This window comes from Peromyscus leucopus, chromosome 14, assembly GCF_004664715.2.
Source record: "Peromyscus leucopus breed LL Stock chromosome 14, UCI_PerLeu_2.1, whole genome shotgun sequence".
In the NCBI taxonomy this organism is placed as follows: Eukaryota; Metazoa; Chordata; class Mammalia; order Rodentia; family Cricetidae; genus Peromyscus; species Peromyscus leucopus.
The window spans coordinates 45272157-45294239 of record NC_051075.1 but is presented as its reverse complement, the minus strand read 5'-3'; the positions used below and the strand labels follow the sequence as shown (position 1 = coordinate 45294239).

Sequence of the window (22083 nt, the reverse complement as noted above, 5' to 3'; positions counted from 1 at the left end):
ACTAGGCATGAACATGGTGCATACACATACAATGCAGGCAAACACCTACATAGAAAAAATTTTAAATCTTAAAAAAAAAAGAAAAAGAAAGAAATAGGTATGTTACAGATTGGAAGAAAAGATTTCCAGGATTCCTAATAAACTCAAATCTAGAATAAAGAGCCTCAATAACTCAATCATAAGAAAACAAATATCCCAACTAAAAGTTAACCAAAAGATTTGAACAGGTCCTCCATTAAAGAAGGAATAAGGGAGTTGGGAAGACAGCTCAGTTGGCTTGTCTCACTAGCACGTAGACCTGAGTCTGACCTTCGGCACTCATGTGAAAAAAATCTGGGCATGGTGGTGCATCTCAAAACAAAACAAAATGGTGGTAAGCACCTGAGAAGTGACACCTGATGTTGTCCCCTGCCTGTCCCAAGTGCATATGCACTGCTAAACACATGCACCAACACAAACATGTATGCACGCGTGCACACACACACATAGGTTAGGATAAAAGATGGTAAATTATGACTATATGATATTTTCTTTATCTATTAATTGGAAAAATATCAAATCCATGAGCACCTGAATTATTATGGAAAGCAAATGGAGTAGTTTTATGAATGCGTCCACTTCTGTGATTGTCAGTTTGGGATGCATGGCAAAAGGAAGAATGAGTGAAAACCTGATAAAGTTTTCTCAATCTGAAGAACAAAACAAAAAACAACAAACTAACAAAACAACAGCAACAACAAAAACCAAGAAATTAAACGTACATTCTACTCTCAGGTAAAAAGAATGAAAGCAGAAGTCCACGTAAACATCTGTATACAGATGTCCAAGAGTTTATTCAGAATAGCCTCAAACTGGAAGTAACTAAATGTCCCTCAAACGGCAAATAAATAAGTAAATGGTGTATCCACAAGTGTAGTGTGACTCATAATTAAAAGTAAGGAAATACTGATCCATACAATGTGACCCAAGGAGTCAATTTTAAAAGAGAAACAGAAAGTAAAGCAGATGGCAGGTACTTGTTACAGTGTGAGGCGCTGTGACCAGATCATAGTTTAAATATAGTGGCTGAAAGTTTAATGAGTATGTGGAAGCTTACAAACCATTGTTATTTCCATTTTATTAATAAACGAGATGATGGTTCTGCACCACCAGCTGTTCACAGTTCACTGAATGAGGACCTAGTTGATAGGAGATAATTACCTCTTCCCTGTAGGAGGTAAAGTGGTTCTCAATCTGCAGACTCCTCTAATGAATGGTCATGGGAGTATGAGACCAAGAGAACATGCCAACATCAAGTTGGATTTTAATGACCCCTAAACACTGATCACCCCCATTTACCTGTATGAAAACAGATGCCTTAAAATATACGAAGCATGTCAAGGACTGCCCTTTTGCTTCTAAGGTAAAGGAAAAACAGTTCTTGCACGTGTAAACTACGCTAGCATAGAATTGGAAAAAGATTGAGTGGAGGACATTTTATGGTTATTTCAACTTGAAACACTTCTTACTCGTTTTTAAATACCTCTATTAATTCACTATTTTTTCCTCAAAAGAATTTTCTTTCTTATTTTTTATTGCCAGTTAAAGATGCTTCCACCCCCCAACATTTAGGCTCTTTCAATCACTTAGAAAGGTCCACTGATTCTATTTTTTCCCACTCTCCTGTCTCTCCTTCCAAGGCAAACTCAACAGCTCTCAGTTCTTCCTGCCTGCATGACGATCTTTGTCCTAAGTGCTCTGGCCGATTCCAGTCTCTTTAAATACTAAGACAGCTCAACCGCACTACTACGTTTAGATTCCATCATTCTTTGTACCTTTTATGTATAAAGCTCTTTTAAAACTAGGTTGTCACTAGTGCACCATGCCCAGGGCCCTGGGTTCAATTCCTAGCACTCAGGGGACAAACAAACAAAACTAGGATGTTGTAAAAGCAAAACCAGGAAGTGTCTAATGAATATTAATAATAAAATAAAATTCAAAAGATCTTCCTTACAAACATCCAAGGTTATATGTATGCATATAAGTAAGAACTTAAAAAGAACACACACAAAAAAAGACGTAAAAGATCCTTAAAAGGCTGATCAGTATTTATTTCTTGTCAAAATGACATCTATAAAATAAATATCTTGCGGTAATCATTTAATGTTCATATACCATAGAGTTCACCCTCTATAATCCAGCTCTCAATTCTCTTTGCAGCATACTTCGCATCCCTCTTTTTCATACAACCTAATACTCCAGACAAACTAAAGAGTTCAGGTCACATTTGGAATCCTGTATTACTTTTTCCCTGCTATGGTCCACTGCTCACAACAAACTCTTCAGCTAGCATATCCTTTGTCTCCATTTATGGATGTAGAAATCAGACTTGACCACCTTCACAGTTAGGTTCAGATAATATATCCTTCATAAACTATCCCTAATGTCTCCTTCTAAATGCCAATAAGCATTTCCAATAAAATACAGTATGCTCTTAATAGTATAGTTTGTGTATATGTGAACAAGTAACTCTTTTTAGGCTAGGCAGGGACCATGTTTTAGCCACTGTTACATTCCTGAGGCATAAAATACTGTCTCTCTGAATAAATATGTAAAATAAGTAGTTAATTTTTTAAAAAGCACTTGAAAGACTTTTAAAAAGCAAACTTTAATTTTCACTTGTAGACGAATTTCTAAATGGTCTTATAGATAAAAAAAAAAAAAAATTCAGAGCCAGATATAGGGGTGAAAACCTGAGAGATCAGAAGAATAGGAACAGCCACATGCTAACCTCACCTCACCAACTTCGCGGCTTCCAAAAATCGTTAGTTACTTCCTGTCTACCCATGCCTATATGCCTTGCTGTTCTGCCATCTGATTTGCTCTCTGTGTCCAGCTACATCACTTCTTCCTCCTGCCCAGCTCTGTCGCTTTCTGTCTGTCTGTACTGACCTCCAGACCTCCATGGTTAACTAGTGTTGGAATTTAAGGCGTGTGCCACCATGCCTGGCTCTGTTCCCAGTGTGGCCTTGAACTCACATAGGTCCAGACAGATCCTTGCATCCCAAGTGATAGGATTAAAGGCGTGTGCTAACATTGCATGACTTTTGTGTTTACTTATAATGGCTGGCTTTTTCTTCTGATCTCCAGGCAAGTTTTACTTTATTGGGAGACACAATACATCACCACATTCACTTTTTATGTTATTATTATTATTATTTTTTAACCTAACCTTCTTACCTGGAGATACGTTATTCTCCGCTGGACAAGCTCTGTCAGATCTTTGGCCTCTTTTTCCCGCCAATCACCTGCTCCATCTGTTTGACTGAGGTAGTATAGATCTGTCATGATAGACCTGTGAAAACAAGCAACATTGGAGGTCCACTTATTTGTACTGTTTCAATGGATTACACAAAACTATAAGGGAGCCAAATTCTTCAGAAATATTGATACTCAGGTGTATGATGATTTATCTTATCTTTTATTTTCAACTAAGACTATGAAATTTAAAAATTAAGTTTCTATGATCCACGATTGATTCCTATAGAAAATCTTTTCTGACGAAAAGATATACAACTTTTCCCCACAGGCCAACCAGCTACACTGTTCCCCCACCCTACCCCACCCCCCAAAAAAGAAAAAAAAAGTTCAAAGACTGCAATTCAGTAGACATGATATTGGTATTTGAATAGTACCATTGTATCATCACTCTTTATCATTTCACAGCCCTCTTAATATTCCACTCTGAGTGAGTGGGAAAAGATTAGAGGAAAAACTTGACACAAATCTTAAAAAAAATGTCTTAAATAATCAAGGATTAACAAATTCCTTCTTTTAAAGGAACAAGTACTAAGATTTTAGGTTGTGTGAACATGTTTTTTTCTTTTCTTTTTTTTTTTTTGAAGTATGCAATGCTTCATAAATTTTCATGTTACCCTTGTGCAGAGGCCATGGGAATCTCTGTATCATTCCAGTTTTCCTATGCCTACTGCCAAAGGGGACATCATCCTCTGTTACCTTTGTAGAGCAAAGTTGTCATAGGCAATTCCATCTGGAATATTGTATAGCTACAATAGTCTTTAATGGTTACTAAGTTAAAAGACTTTCTAGGGCTTGAGTGTTCTGAGTGTCCCCAAGGGCCCCTCCCTGTCTCCCTGACTATCTGTTGGCCTGTAAGCTCTCCCACACACGTCTCTCAGGATGCCGGGAGGGCCTCTGCTGTAAGCCAGAACAACACCAAGCCTGCAAACAAGTCTCTTCTCTTTATGAAACTGACTCTTTCAGATATTTCACTGTGGTAATGCAAACCTGCTTAACATACTGAACACATGGAATTATGATTTCACCCAAGAAGCACAGACGTCTTTAACTATAATTGTGCTGTAATGCTCAGATGGAAATTTAAAATATTATCTCAGTTTTATAAACTTCTATCATCACAACTCACTCATAGTTCATTATACTTCATAGGCATCACAACATCCACTCATTTCCTCCTACTCATCAAGTGGTAATGGTCACAAAACGTACTGCAAATCTCGGTGTTAAATAGCAGTATTACTGCTGGAGATAAAGCACAGTGAAATAAAAACCCAATCTATTAGCAAATGCCTACTGGAGGAAAGAAGGAAGCCCAATACGCTATGTGTAGCTTTACAATTAAAATAAATATGTGAATACACATGCACATATATAGATGGGGACAAAAAGCTGTAAGTTTTACTGACATTCATAGCTTCAAGTGGAGGAAAAACATATTAAGCTTAATTTGAAAGAAAGTCTTTAAAATATAAAAATTATTGTGTCTTAGGCTCTCTCCTCTTTTTGTCTTAACATGGACTCCTGCAATATAGTCCAGTCTAGCATCAAACTTGTGATTTTTCTTGTATCAGTCTCTAGAATGCTGGGATTATGGGTATAAGCCTCTACACCTAACTATGGTTTCTAGATTCAGATCTTAGAAATCAAGAAATTCCTGTACCATCAAAAATGGAAGCATTACATTTCTTAATGAACTGGTAAATTAAAGGAACAGCTTATTTGTAATCCAAGTCATTAGTACTAAGTCTCAGCAATTCATTCCATCCCAATCTGTGTAGGAGTCAGAATGATCAAGCAACTAGATGACCAAACGTAAAAAAGAAAATTGCTCAATATCATTTGACACAGGAAAATGCCAATAAAACTACAATGTGGCAATCATTTCAACCAGTTAACAGGATAGTCACACACGCACACAAAGGATTTAAAGAAAAAAGAACTCTCAGACACTGTTGGTAGGGATGTAGATTAATTCAACCATACAATTCAGCTATCTCATTTCTAAATACATATCTGGTATCTGAAAGAAATATAATCAGCATGTCAATGAAATATGTTTATTGCTGCATTAGTCACAGTAACTGGAAAGTAGAATGACCTAAATGTCCTTTCTTAAATAAGAGGATAAACAAGTGTCTTAAGAGTTTCTATTGCTGATGAAAGACCATGGCCAAAGCAACTTGGGAGAGGAAAGGGTTTATTGGCTTACATATCCCAAGTCACAGTCTATTAAGAGAAGCTAAGGCGAGAACTCAAACTGGACAGGAACCTGGAGGCAGAAACCTGGAGGCAGGGGCTGATGCAGAGGCCATGAAGGATTGCTGCTTACAGGCTTGCTCAGTCTGCTTTCTTCTTATAGCACCTAGGATCACTAGCCCAGGGGTGGCACCACCTACAATGGGTTGGGCCCTGTCCAATCAACCACTAATTAGGAAAGTGCCCTATGGAGGGATTGTATCAGCTGATAGTCCCTTGTGTCAGATGACACCAGCTTGTGTCAAGCTGACATAAAACTAGCCAGCACAATAAGAAACCAATAAAAACCTTCCTTGTTATTTTTTCCTTGGTGGCATAATTGAGACAGATTAGACACCCCCTACACACACACACACACACACACACACACACACACACACACACACACACACGCTCTTTCACAAAAAAGTTTTAGGGCTATAAAAGTAGAAAAAAATAACTCAAGAGAAAATACATAGAACGGAAACAGCCAGTTTTTTAGATTAAGTTTCAACTGAATAGTGTTCAGCCATAAAGAAGACTGAAATCCTGTCAATCTCACCAAGATGGATGGAACTGGAACACACCATGCTAAGTGAAATATGACGGATTCAGAAAGGCAAGTACCACATTTCTCTTTCATATGTGAAGGTTTTTTTTTAAAGTCATCTTTAATATAAAATAGTGATAGCTAGAGATTAAGAAAGTGGGGGTAGGGTATATATAAAGGGGGACTAAACTTAGTCACTGTACAATGTACACATATATTGAAGCATTGCAAGAATTTCATTAACAACCATAATCAACATGTTAGGATAAAAATAATAAGGCACAAGAATCAGTCAGAATACCCAATTTACTCTCGGTCTTAGATTAAGTCTGATTTTTAAATCCCATACACCCTTCTCCCTATCAGAGACTACATAATAATTCAGTTATGACAGGAAACAAAGTTAAATTGGTATTCTTTCTTCACCAACTCAATGATGTCTGGAAGTTGCATTCCTACAAGATATAGTTTTCTGTGTTAAAGATCTGACTCTAATCAAATCAGAAAGTTATGGCCCATTACTAGGAATTATGATGATTAAAAAAGCATTCTGCAGAAACTCTTGATTTTTCAGGGATTCCATACCCTGAGCCATACTCCCTATAAAATCCTAAAGCTGGAAATTTTGCTCTTTGCTTTTATCACTAAAGGATCAAGAAATCTCATAGTTGGAAGTGAGGATGATAGCTTCATATGAGGCCACATCGAGACTTAGCATATGTAAGCCTGAGCAAGGTTAGGTACCAGCAAAATGAGGGTAGAATACAGATGCCTGATTACAATAGGTACATTAGAACAGAATGTGGACTTTAGATTCAGCAGCCATGAGGGCTGTCAAAACTTCATTTCAGAAACTGTCTATGTTTGTGTTATTGCATTTTCTCGAGTAATTTTTCTATTTTTCATAGTCATAAAACTTTTATGTGAAAATGGAGGATATCTAGTCTGTCTCAATTTTGCCATAAAGGAAACTATAATAAGGAGGGTTTTTATTTATTTCTGATTTAAAATGCTAAAACAAAATTTTCCCTCAAGGGCCAGTACAGTTATAATTCATACAAGAATCATCTGAAGATGAAGATTCAACATATACTAAGATGAACTTGACTAAGGGAGATTTCTGAGAAGTCTAGTCCTGGGTAAATCTGGATCACAGACAAGAAAAATGATCTGAAATTTGTCTAATGTTGCTGTGATGGTTACTCTTCATTATCAGTTTCATTAGATTGGATATCTAATGAATTATTATAGAATAATACCTCTTGTGTAAGTCAGTGAGGGTATTTTCAAAAAGGCTTGACTGACTAAAGACTCAAGCAGCACCATTTCCTGAATGCAGGCAGCACCATCTCTGTGGGAGCCCAGACTGAACAAGCAGGAAAAGGCAAGTGGAGTCCCTGCATGCATCTCCTTGCTTCCTGACTGCAAACAATGTGACCAGCTGCCTCATGCCCTTGCCACCCCCAGCTGCCTGCCATATGAGGCTGTGCTTGCAAACTGAGAATCAAAACAAACCTTCTGTCTTCCAACTTGTTTCTTGTCAGGTATTTGATCACAATAACAAGGAAAGTAACTGATACAGTTTCCTCACTTCTCTAGGTCTAAGAATAGCTAGCTACAAACAGGGTTAGAGTAACTCTCCCTTATCCATTGGAGATACATTTGAAGACCGCCACCCAGTGGATGCTCGAAACCATATACAGTACCTCTTTTTTCTATATATACAAACCTATGATAATGTTTAATTTATAAGTTCTGCATAGTAAAACTGAGTATTTCTACCTCTGCACTTTGTAGCTGTTACAAAGTACAGCAAGGACTACATGAAAACAAGCACCACAACACTGCGACAGTCCACCTGGTAACAGGGACAGCTACTAAGTGATTTACTGGCGTTAGCATATGCAGATTGGATTGGATACACAAAGAAATGACTCACATCTTGGCAGGATGGTATGAGATCTCACTGTGCTACTTGGAATGATGTGCAATTTAAAGCTTGTAATTGTTTATTTCTGAAATTTTCCATTTAGTATTTTTGGATGTTGATTAACAATGGCTAAGAGACTAGAAAGCTAAACAACAGATACGAAGGACTACTATAATTCTGCTTACTTCAGAGTGTTTCTAGATTGATAATGTGGTTGTACTGATAATGAATGAATACACTTTATCATTAGTGATTAGCATTAGACAATCCTTGGTAAATCATTAGTTTTAATATGCAGGTCATTCTTCAGTTTGGAACCTCCCTCCAAATAAATGGAAGTAGGCAAAACAATGGCTACTAGATAAAGTATATTCTTCCACCTAGATCCTTAATGTAAACTTTATTTTAAGGAGGAGGAACATTCCTTGAGGAAGGAGGAGAATTAGTATTTGGAATACTAAGGGATAAACAGAACAGGAACAACTTCCCATGAAAATATCTCCCTGTGCTCATAAGTACTAAGAAGAATGTTCTGTTATCATTAGAAAATACTCCTGGATGTCCACAAAAAACATTTTGTCCAAAAAATTCAAAAGTCGAGAAAGATTATGCACATTGTAGATTAATAAGACTCTCAAACAAATCACATTTTAAAGAAATTAAGATCTTTTTATTCCATCTGCAATGTGTGTGTGTGTGTGTGTGTGTGTGTGAGAGAGAGAGAGAGAGAGAGAGAGAGAGAGAGAGAGAGAGAGAGAGAGAGAGAGAGAGAGAGAGAGAGAGACATAAAACACAAAGATCTGAGGCCTGGAGAAATGGCTTAGAGGTTAAGAACACTGGCTGTTCTTCCAAAGGTCCTGAGTTCAATCCCAGTACCCACATGGTGGCTCACAACCATCTGTAATGAGATCTGGTTCCCTCTTCTGGCCTACAGGGATACATGCAGACAGAACACTGTATACGTAATAAATAAATAAATAAATTAATTAATTTAAAAAACCCACAAAGATCTGATATGAAGAATTGTAAAACTTAACTTTTCAAGAGTGAAAACATCAACTATTGAGCCTTCCAAAAAAATGGGAAAATAAGACAAAGTTACTGGGTTCCAACAGCTATGATCAAAAACTTAATCTTAAAATGTACACGCCATTAACAAGCTATCACTCTTTCCTTATTATTAGATAGATAACTATATTTCTTATCTCCAAAATCCTTTTCCAGCCTCCATAACAGCCTTTTGTATATTAGCCAATTTCTAATCAGGATACTCAGCTATAAGTATCACTTATTATTTGGAGAACACATCTAAGTCTGCTATTAACAATGCTGCCATTACATATTATTGATAATGAGATGATACAGACTTAGCAATGGAGATGATAGTGCTGCTTCCCAGATCATTTTTTTCAAGAGCTTTAGTTATCTTAATTGAGAAACAGATCATTGGCTGCTTGGCTCTGTGAGCCTTCCTGTCCTTCAGTTTGAAGTTCAATAATTGCTGCCATTTAAAAGCAGAAAGAAACTCCAGCAACTATTTCATAAACTAGTATCTGGCAGGATGAAGAATCAAAAGAACCTGCAGCAATCTAAATGGTAAGAATACAAAAACCCATGGTATTCAGGGGTTAAGGTATAAATCTAGGCACTGAATTCATAGTACCATATAAATAATAAAGTCACAATGGGAAAAATAATCGTCTGAAAATATTTACTTCCATCTCACTACTTCAAAAAAGGGAGCTGAGGCCATTTGTGATAATGATACAAAAAACAGCAAAGCAAACAAAGCAAGGAAAACTACTTGGCCACATGACTATGAAACACAGTGGCAAACGAGCAATGACTTGAATGAACTGAACTGGAGACCCAGAATGCCATGGCTTGAGCTCCATGGAGCAGGGAATAATCCACTGGCAGCACACTCTTCTAAGTCCTTCATTTTTATTTCAGATTTGTTAATTTATTATGTGATGTGTGTGTTTTTCCTGCATGTACAGATGTGTACCATGTGTGTGCCTGGTGGCCAAAGAGGTCAGAAGAGGGCACTGGATCCCCTGGCACTGAAGTTAGAGATGATTATGAGCTGCCGTGTGGATGCTAGGAATCAAACCCAGGTCCTCTGTAAGAGAAACCAATGCCCTTAACCACTGAGCCAATTCTATAGCCCTGCAAGTTCCTTAAAAACCCTGAAAAAGTCAAGACTATCACTAATTACTACCAGGTGATTTGGTAGTGGATAGGGCCCTACCAGTTTTAGATCACATATAATAGATTAATCAAATAAACACTGTTGTGCTAACATTCCCAGATATAAGCACGGTATTTGGCTTCTAGGCTATGTTTAATTAGAGTAATTAATTTAGAGTAATAAACTATAGCAGTCATGATCCAGAAGAGAGAACATGGTGCCTTTACCATACAGAATAGCATTAAGTAGGGAAAAAAGAAATTCTTCCTTACCTTTCTTACCACCTGAACCTCGGTGAGAGAGAGCTATCAATTCTGACTCTAAACCGAAACAGCCCTGTCAGCAGGCCCCAGCTCTTCTCAGATCTGGTCTTAGAGCAGCCCTGTCTAAACTGGGTTTGTGCTCTCAGAGACAGACCTACAGACCCTACAACTATGTGATGCAAGACTAGGTCAGCTGCAGTCTACTAAGTCCTGTTCATGGAAGAGTCCATTATGATCCACAATTACTTGAGATTATAAAGTACACAAATTGGCTGATAAAAAGTAAGATCCAACAAAGAGTTGCATAAAAGAGATTCCATTTAGTTTTAAAGCTATGGACAGATGAGAGTGAGGAATGGAAAAGGAAAGAAGGACGTGAAGCAGTGGGAATCAAAGAGAAGGGTGGCAATACTTATGTCAGACAAGTGGACTTTTAGCCAAAAGTCATCACAAGAGACAAAGAAGCTCACTTATTATAACAAAAGGGCTATTTTGTCATGAAACTGTAACAATTACCTACATACCCACAGACACAGACAAAGCACACATTAACAGAACTAAAAAGAAACACTGACAGCAACAGAGCTAATAATAGCAGGAGACTTGATACCTCACTTTCAGCAACGTACAGATCATCCAGACAGGAAATCAATGGGGGAACAGTAGACGTTAACTCTCAGACCAAAAAGAACATTCTAATAATAGCCAAAAATATGTTCTTCTGAAGCACACATGAAACATTCTCCAAGATACAGGATATGCTTCAAATAATGCTTAACAAATATAAGAAGATTAAAATCATATTAAGCAGATATTATTCTCCCTCTTGTCTGTACCCCCGACTTGTTTCTGAAATGGAGCTCCAACCCAGAGCCTTGTATATGCTAGACAAATGCTTTACCACCAGGCTACTCTCCACCCGACCTTCACACTGGGTACCATACTGAGTATAGAAAACAAAGGAAAATTTTCGTGAATAATCCATAGGTGAAAGAAGAAATAAGAAGGGAATCAAGACAGACAAAATGTAAACACAACAAGCTCACATTTTGCAGAAGGAGTGCTAAGAGTGTATCAGAAGTTGTAAACACCTACATTTAAAAAGAAAATATCTCAAACATCTCAACTCAAAACTCAAGGAACCAGAAGAAGTACAAAGAACAAATACAGCAAAACTAGGTAGATTACCAACAGCTAATGTATCCAATGAGAAGCTACAAAGAAAGATATTTAGTGATTAACTGACTTAATACACATAATGACTTTTCTTTCAAATGGCAAGCATGTGTGTGCATGCACATGTGTGCGTGCGTGCGTGTGTGCGTGTGTGTCTCCTGGTGCATGTGTGATGGACAGAAGACAACTTGGAGGATTTGGTTCTCTCTTTCTACCACATGGGTTGCAGGGATGGAACTCAGGTTACCAGGCTTGGCACCTTTACCAGATGAGCCATCTCACCAGCCCTAGAAAATTTATTTTAAAAGACTCTTGGCAGGGTGGGGGTGGGGGGATTTAGTCACATAGAGCTTGTTGATATGTGTCTACCATTACATTTAATTCACATCTTATAATTTATGTAGATGTGTTAGGCATATCTACATAGTGAGAGCCTGTCTTAAAAAAAAAAGAGTAAGGCTTTGGTTTACCTGTCATGGTATTCCTTGAGTATGGTCTGAAGCACTTTAACACAATGCTTTACACATTCGTTCTCAATCTTTATATTGCACAGGACCCTCCAGCCTAACACACACAATAAAAAGAAAATCCTTCATGTCAGAGAGACGGAAGGCTTGACAAATGGTGAAAGGACGTTTATATAATCCCCTCAGTATTCCCATTTAATTCTCGGACAACGAAGCTCAGTGGAAAGACAGCCGCTTCTGTTCGTGTTGGCAAGCGTACCTCTGATGAAGTGAATTCAAATATTTGCATTACTGAGGGAACCAGACATAAACATTTTAAGAGCTTTGAGGTACTGTTTTGAGAACTTATCTGTAGGTTCCCGGATAGTGTTCCACTGTTCACACTGAGGGTTTAATCATTACGGTAACACTCAGAGGTGAGCTGAGACTCGGGGTTATCTTTCTGAACACCATGGAATTTCTCAAGTAGTTTGACTTGAAAGTCAAGTTTATTTATCAAATTTTTGGCTTCCTCAAACCAAGCACTCATGGTAAGATTCAATCTTCCCTACCATTTCACAGAGCAAATGCAGTAATCCAGTCAAGTGATCAGCTAAAAAGGTAACAGAGGTTTGCCCCTGGAGATTTTTCCCTAAAGGACTTCGTACAAGTCAATACATGTTTTTATGGAACAGCAGTAGTAACAATGAAATTGAAATTTGTCACTGCCCTATAGTGTAAGAATGCTTTACCAGAGTACAGTTCTCCCATCTAATATTTGTGTCACTGCTTGTATCATCTAAACACAAAACAAGAGCCTGCAGGAGGTCCCTGACATTTCCAAAGCACCATGTGCTGTCCACTGAGAACAGAAATATCCTGCAACTCTTGACCCCTTTCTTCAATGTTCTGAAAAAAAATAGATGTTATATTCTGAGGTTCTGAAAGCAATCAAAGCGATCAATGTAAAAAGGAACAACTTTACCAATTGTTCTTAATGTAACAGATACACCCCCTCCCGCCACACACACACACACACACACACACACACTCACTCACTCGACTTTGTCAACCATAGGCTTACAGAAAAGGAGAACAAAGTGTTGGTAGCTGTGGGATATTTCTCTAAAAATCTAGAAACCACAAGTTTTATTTAGGGAGAAAATTCGCTGGGCGTATTTTAAGCCTGGTCATAACAACACTCCACATTTAGTTCCCACTTCTCAGTTATCATAGTGCAAAATTTCACAGCTAGAGTTTTTATATTGGCTTCATAAAACAGGAAGCCCACAAATTCCTCTTTCAGATTATGAGATGCACTAGCCAACTTCGGCAGCAGTTGTAGGTAAGTCTTTGCCTGCTAAGTCTGATACTCTTCTTGATAACAGAAAACAAGAGCTAGCCTTGCCTCCCCAAGGTTTGCTTCAGAATGAGGCTCTTACAGTTCTCTAGGGGGTTTAGTGTTTTAAAACAGAACAATGAGGTAAATATGTTCTCAAGAGGCTTCCCAGGACCTCTTCAGAAAGCATCCACTCCAATAGTGCCTGAAGATTACCAAAGACATCTCCTGGGATTGTCAGGCTCAGCCCTTCCAGACATATGCTACCTTTTGCCATAAGAGTCAAATTTTCAGATAAAGATAGATATTAAATCTGTTCTCCTTCTCTTCCAAGTTGGATGTCTTCACCCTCCTGGACATGCCCTTCTTTTGCAATGGAGCGCTGAGCACTGCTATTTACATTTTGATCTTGTTCAGAAATCTTGTCAATTGTTTTCTATTCCATATTCTAACTGCTTCCAAGCTCTAACTTCATATTCACTAGTATTTTTTTTTATTCATTTTTTTATTACACTTTATTTGGGCGGCACCGACAGTGCACACACGGAAATCAGAAGACAACTGGTAGGAGTGGTTATCCCCTCCACCCTGTGGGTCCCAGGGATCAACCTCAGGCCATCAGGTCGGCAGCAGCGTTTCAATAGCTCGGCCATCTTGCCACTGCCGGCCCTTTCTATTTTCTGTGTCCACTACATGGCTTGTTCCAATGACTGTTAAGATCAAATACTGTTAATACTGCATTATCTTGAAAAACTGCCTAAAAAGCCAAGTTCTATAGGTCAAAGAGGAACTCAAAGTGCCTGGCATATAATTGTCAGTGTTTATTTTGCTGATCAGATGATTTATTTTCAAAATCTCCTAAAATTCTCTACCCACTTCTGACAGCTAGGTGGATGCCATGGGAACCTGAAGAAGGCCAACCTGGACTGTGTGCTGTTTTGTGTACAGTTGGAGCAGTACAGAATTTGAGGACCACTGTGTGACTACTGATCCTCCCCACTACCTCAAGGCAGCCTATCTAACCACTGAGGCCAGAGAGGAGGCCAACAGTGAATTATAGAGAAACAGAAATTCTCAGGAAACCAATAACAAACAAAGAAATTAGATTTGTAATCACAATAAACAAAAACCCTGAACACATTTCAAGGTGAATTCTATATGAATTTAAAGAAAAATCAATGCCAACCTTTATAAAATTAAAGAAATGAGAATTTTCCAAACTCCTTATTAAAGGTCAGTATTACCTCCATACCAAAGCCAAGTAAGGGCACTACAAGAAAAGATTACAAGAGAGCATCCGTGATGCATTTAGATACAATAGAGGGCAACAAATACCAACAAGCCAAATTCACATTAAAAGGACCAAGTGTGTCAACAGAGGCAAATCGGGAGCAAGATAAAACATGCGTACTCTCCATGCTTCTATTGAACATGATTTTTGTGGCCACAGAGAAATTAAACAAAAAGGAAAAAAAAGAAAGAAATCTAAATCAGAAAAGAAGATACACTGTTTCTGTTTGGATTTGATATGATTATACACACAGAAAACCCTAAAGACATCATCAAAAATTTGGTGGTTCTAATAAAGATACCTGATAAAGCCAAAGGGCACAAAACCAACAAACGAAAATTAAATGTGTATATACTAGCAAACCGTCCCTTAAAGAAACTAAACAACCACATGTACAATAGTATCAAAATAGGAATAGCCAGTCAAAGGGGTAAGGACTTGTGCTCTGTTCTATAAAACTATAAGACACTGATGAAAACAATATGTATGGTGTAAAATGGAACAATATCCTATGTTCATGGACTGGAAGAAATAATTTTGCTATAAAGTCCACACAGCACAAAGTGATCCACGGATTCAATGGAGTCCCTAGAAAAATTCCCATGTTGTCTTTTTACAGAGCCAGATAAAATACTCTTAAAATTATTTTTGGACCTGAAAAGACTCATAACATGTGAAATTACCTTGGGAAAGAAGAACAAACCTAAAGGCATCACATTTCTTGCCTGAAAACTATGGGTCTATAATAAACATAACAGCAGGATACTTGCTCATAAGTATAATTATGTCTATCTTTAATAATTTTCTAATAATATCTCCAATAAGGGATAATAGCTAAAATACATAAGGTACTTGTAGCAAAATAAACAACCTGACTAGAAATAGAAAAAGGACTTAGACAGTTTTCCAAACAAAGTATACAAATGGCCAACAGGTACATAAAAAGGTGCTTAAATCACTGCCTGTCAGAGAAATTAAAATTGTGATGTATCTTCTCACACTTGTTACGGTGGTTATAAGAGAGTCACTATATCCCAATCCACAACTCAGGCAGAAGTCCCCTGCTCTACCAGAGGCCATGTTGGTACCCCAAACTCCAGATAAGACCCAGCCCACAGACCACCAATACTTCCTCAGAGCCCGCTCAGCTTTCCCCCAACAGCCCCCATCCCCTAACCACCAAAACCCAACTTGGGGAGAAGCCCCCTGCTGTACCAGAGGCTACACAGGCACCCAGAACCCTAGGTAAGCCCCCAATGGCAAACCACCAACCCTTCCTCAGAGCCTGGCAGAACACCAACACTTCCTCAGAGTCAGCCCAGTCTTCCTCCCAACAGTGCCCCACCCCCATGCCGCCTTCATTACCATATCCCAGTCCACAATTCTAGCAGAAGCCTCTTGCTCTACCAGAGGCCACACTAGTTCCCAGGACCCAAAGCCCCAGAGGCAAGGCTGGTACCCAGAACCCCAGAGGTCAAGCAGGTTGCCAAAACCCCAGCGGGGGCACCCTACTAGATCAGAGGACTCACAGGTCACCAGGACCACAGGCCATTCAGGCCAGAAGACCAGAGAGAAATAGAAACAAAGGGGAAACACACCCATCCAACAAAGATAAAATTAGAAATCTGCACCTAAATCTATAACTACCTCAAACCCAGATGCCTAGAGGCCAGCATAAGAACACAATCAACAACAGCCAGGGCAATATGGCACCACTAGAGCCAAGCTATCCTACTACAGCAAACACTGAATATTCCAACACAGTGAAAATGACCTTAAAATCAATTTGATGAAGATGATCGAGGTCTTTAAGGAGGAAATGAATAAATCACCTAAAGAAATCCAGGAAAACAAACAAACAATGGGAGGAAATGAATAGATCCCTTAAAGAAAGCCAAGAAAAAAAATACACAAACAGGTAAAGGAAACAAAACTATTCAAGAGCTGAAAATGGAAATAGAAGAAATAAAGGAAACACGAACTAAGGAAATCCTAGAGATGGAAAATCTTGGTAAGTGAACAGGAACTACAGATGTAAGCATCACCAAGAGAATACAAAAGATGAAAGAGAATCCTAGGTGTAGAAAATACAATATAACAAACTGATATATCAGTCAAGGAAAATGTTAAATCTAAAAATTTCTTGACACAAAACATCCAGGAAATCTGGGACACTGTGAAAAGACCAAACATAAGAATAATAGGAATAGAAGAAGAATCACAGCTCAAAGACCCAGAAAATATTTTCCACAAAATCATAGGAGAAAATTTTCCTAACCTTAAGAAGGACATGCGCTGGGCAGTGGTGGCACATGCCTTTAATCCCAGCACTCGGGAGGCAGAGGCAGGTGGATCTCTGTGAGTTCGAGGCCAGCCTGGGCTACCAAGTGAGTCCCAGGAAAGGCGCAAAGCTACACAGAGAAACCCTGTCTCGAAAAACCAAAAAAAAAAAAAAAAAAAAAAAAAAAAAAACCATACAGAACAGAGAAAGAATATTAAAAGCTGCAAGGTAAAAAGGCCAAGTAACATAAAAATGCAGACCAATTAGAATTACACCCAACTTATCAAGAGACTCTGAAAGCCAGAAGGTCCTGGGCAGATGTCTTGAAGACTCTAAGAGACTACAGATGCCAGCCAAGACTACTATACCCATCAAAACTTTCAATCATCATAGATGGAGAAAACAAGGTATTTCATGACGAAGTCAAATTTAAACAATATCTATTCACAAATCCAGCCCTAAATAGAAGGAAAACTCCAACCCAAGGAGGCTAAGTATACCCATGAAAACACAGAAAATACATAATTTCACACCAGCAAAACCAAAAGAGGGAAAGCATGTGTGTGTGTATGTGTGCATGCGCAGAGAGAGAGCGGGGGGGGGGGGGGAGTACTAACAACAACAACAACAACAAAATAATAATAATAATTGGGCATTAATATGTCTCAGTATCAATGGATTCAACTCCACAATAAAAAGACACAGGCTAACAGAATGGATTGAAAAACAGGATTCATCCTTCTGCTGCATACAGGAAACACACCTCAACATCAAAGATAGACATTACCTCAGAGTAAAGGGTTGGGAAAAGATTTTCCAAGCAAATGGACCCAAGAAGCAAGCTGGTATTGCTATTCTAATATCTAACAAGATAGATATCCAACTAAATTAATCAAGAGATGGGGAAGGACACTTCATATCATCAAAGGAAAAAATCCACCAAGATGTTGTCTCAATTCTTGATATCTACACCCCAAATACAAAGACACCAACATTTGTAAAAGAAACATTACTAAAGCTTAAATCACATATCAAACTCCACCCATTAATAGAGGGAAACTTCAATACCCCACTCTCACCAATGTATATAAATTAAGTAAACTAAACAGGGGAATAATGGAGCTAACAGACATTATGACTCAAATGGACCTAACAAATATCTACAGAGCATTTCACCCAAACACCAAAAAATATACCTTCTTCTTAACACCTCACAGAACATTCTCCAAAATTCACCACATATTCCATCACAAACCAAGTCTCAAGAGATACAAGAAAATTGAAAAAACTCCATGTATCCTATCAGACCACCACAGATTAAAGTTGGATTTCAACAACAACAGAAACAACACACAGCCTACAAACTCATGGAAACTAAACAACTCTTTATGAAACAAGGCAGAAATAAAGAAAAATTAAGGATGTCTTAGAATTCAATGAAAATGAATGTACAATACACCCAAAATGGAACACAATGAAAATGGTGCCAAGAGGAAAGGTCATAGTACTAAATGCCTTCCTAAAGAAATTGCAGAGATCTCATACTAGAACCTTAAGAGCACACCTGAAAGCTCTAGAACAAAAAGAAGCAAGCACATCAAGAGGTGTAGAGGGCAGGAAATAATTAAACTGGAGGCTGAATGAAATCAATAATATAGAAAAAAAAGAAAAATATAAAGAATCAATGAAACAAAGAGTTTGTTCTTTGAGGAAAATCAACAAGACAGACAATCCCTTATCCAAACTAACTTAAAGGCAGAAAGAGAATATCCAAATTAAAAAGATCAGGAATAAAAAGGGAGACATAACAACAGACACTGAGAAAATCCAGAGAATCATTAGGTCATACTTCAAAACCTGTACTCCACACAAAACTGGAAAAATCTAAAAGAAATGGACAAATATCTTGATAGATACCACTTACCAAAGTTAAATCAAGATCAGATAAGCAATTTAATAGACCTATAACCCCTGAGGAAATAGAAGCAGTCATTAAAAGTCTTCCAACCAAAAGAAGGCCTGGGCCAGACAGCTTTAGTGCAGAATTCCACCAGACTTTCAAAGTAATACCAATACTCCTCAAATTATTCCACAATAATTTATTCCAAAAAAAAAAAATAAAAAGAAAGAAACAAAAGGAACATTGCCAAGTTCATCTTATAAGGCCACAGTCATCCTGATTCCCAAACCACACAAAGACTCAACTAAGAAAGAAAATTATTACATCAATTTTCCTCATGAACATTGATGCAAAAATACTTGGAAAATGCTCACAAACCTAATCCAAGAACACATCAGAAAGATCATCCACCATGATCAGGTGGGCTTGACCCCAAAGATGCAGGGATGGTTCAACATACAAAAATAATGTAATTTACATATAAACAAACTGAAAGAAAAAAATCTACATGATCATCTCATTAGATGCTAAAAAAGCCTTTGACAAAATACAACATCCCGTCATGATTAAAAAGTCTTGGAGAGATCAGGGATACAAGGGACATACCTAAACATAATAAAGGCAATTTACAGCAAGTCTATAGCCAACATCAAATTAAAAGGAGAGAAACCCAAAGAAATTCCACTAAAATCAGGAACAAGACAAGGCTGTCCACTCTCTCCATATCTACTCAATATAGTACTTGAAATTCTAGCTAGAGCAATAAGACAACTAAAGGAGATCGAGGGGATACAAATTAGAAAGGAAGACATCAAAGTATCGCTTTTTGCAGATAATGATAGTATACTAGGAATCCCAAAATTCTACCAGAGAACTCCTACAGCTGATAAACACCTTCAGTTTAGTGGCTGGATATAACATTAACTCAAAAAGAAAAATCAGTAGCCCTCCTATATACAAATGACAAATGGGCTGAGAAAGAAATCAGAGAAACAACACCCTACATAATAGCTATAAAATAATATAAAATATTCTGGGTTAACTCTAACCAAGCAAACAAAAGACCTGTTTGTCAAGAACTTCAAGTCTTTGAAGAAAGAAATTGAAGAAGGTATCAAATGTATCAGTTGGATTAACATAGTAAAAATGGCAATCTTACCAAAAGCAATCTGCAGATTCAATAAAATACCCATCAAAATTCCAACATGATTCTTTACAGACCTTGAAAGAAGAATACTCACCTTCATATGGAAGAACAAAAAACCCAGGATAGCTAAAACAATCCTGTACAAGAAAGGAACTTCCAGAGGTATCACCATTCCTGATTTCAAGCTGTACTACAGAGCTATAGTAATAGAAACCACATGGCACTAGCATAAAAACAGGTCAATCAACGGAATCAAATCAGAGACCCAGAACTAAATCCACACACCTACGGACACCTGATTTTTTTAGAAAGAAGCCAAAATTATAAAATGGAAAAAAAGAAAACATCTTCAACAAATGGTGCTGGTCTAACTGGATGTCACTATATAGAAGACTCCAAACAGATCCATATCTATCACCCTGCATAAAACTCGAGTTCAAGAGGATCAAAGACCTCAACATAAAAGTGAGTCTTGAACACATTGTCACAGGAGACAACTTCCTGAACAGAACACCAAAAGCACAGGCACTAATATCAACAATTAATAAAAAAGAACCCCATGAAACCTAAAAGTTTCTGTAAGGCAAAGTATACCATCAATAGGACAAAATGGCAGCCTACAGAATGGAAAAAGATTTTTACCAACTCCACATCTGACAGAGGGCTAATATCTAAAATATAGAAGGAACTCAAGAAACTGGAAGTCAACAAAGCAAATAATCCAATTAAAAACTACGATAAAGGTCTAAACAGAGATTTCTTAACAGAGGAATCTCAAAGGGCCAAAAAAAAAAAAAAAAAAACACTTTAAAGTTCAACATCCTTAGCCATCAGAAAAATGCAATTCAATACCACTCTGAGATTCCATCTTACACCTATCAGAACGGTTAAGATCAAAAACACAAACGACAGCTTATGATGGAGAGGATGTGGAGTAAGGAGAATACTTATCCATTGATGGTGGGAGTGCAAACTTGTATAGCTACTTTGAACATCAATATGATGATTTCTGAGAAATTTGGGAATTGACCTACCTCAAGACCCAGCTATACCACTATTGGGCATATACCCAAAGAATGCTCAATCATACCACAAGGACACTTGATCAAGTATGTTTAAAGAAGCTTTATTCATAATAGCCAGAACTTGGAAATGACCTAGATGCCCCTCAACTGAAGAATGGATAAAGAAAATGTGGTACATTTACACAATGGAGTATTACTCAGCTTTTAAAAATAAATAACATCATGGAATTTATAAGCAAATGGATGGAACTTGAAAAAAAAATCATCCTGAGTAAGATAACCCAGACCCAGAAAGATAAACATGGTATATACTCACTTATAAGTGGATATTAGCTGTAAAGTACAGGATAACCAGACTACAATCCACAGCCCCAGAGAGGCTAAATAATAAGGTGGGGTGGGCTGGGGGGGGATATGCATGTAACTCCCTGAGACGGGAAAACAGATTTTGTGGGTGGACTGGGGGTAGTGGGTATAGAAACAGAAGGGACAAATGGGGAAAAGAGAACTAGAAGAGATGACTGGAATTGGGGAACTTGGGGGTTAAGGTAGACACTTAGTGCAGTGGAAACTCCCAGGAATCTGTAAGGGTGACCCTAGCTAAGACTCCTAGTACTAGGGGATACGAAGCCTGAACTGGACATCTTTTATAACCAGGCAAGTAGAGGGATTGGGACACCAACCTAGCCACAAAACATTTGACTTACAAATTTGTCCTGCCTGCAAGATGTGCTGAGGTAAAGGTGATTGTAGGAGTGGCCAACCAATGACTGGTCCAGCTTGAGACCCATGCCATGACAAGAAGCCCATGCCTAACACTACCTGGTACCTGGAGGGCCAGGAACCAGAGGCTGGATAGCCCCGAGATCTAGGATAAAACCAAATATGACCAGAAAAAAACAAGTCAAATGAAATAATTCCTAATGATACTTTGTGATACTTATAGACCAGAGCCTAGCATAACTGTCATCAGAGAGGATTCATCGAGCAACTGATGGAAACAGATGCA

At 38.0% G+C, this 22083-nt stretch overlaps 1 protein-coding gene and 1 pseudogene across 4 annotated transcripts in view; both read right to left on the bottom strand.

The window, feature by feature from the left end:
* Fut8 (fucosyltransferase 8) overlaps nucleotides 1-22083 on the bottom strand; it is a 222603-nt gene that overhangs the window by 62706 nt on the left and 137814 nt on the right. For all 4 annotated transcript variants that reach the window (XM_028876080.2, XM_028876078.2, XM_028876079.2 and 1 more), the window contains exon 6: nucleotides 3220-3334. In XM_028876080.2, coding sequence (XP_028731913.1) covers nucleotides 3220-3334 — 115 coding nt within the window. The remainder of the gene's footprint in view (nucleotides 1-3219; nucleotides 3335-22083) is intronic.
* Nucleotides 3880-3979, bottom strand: LOC114697800 (annotated as a pseudogene).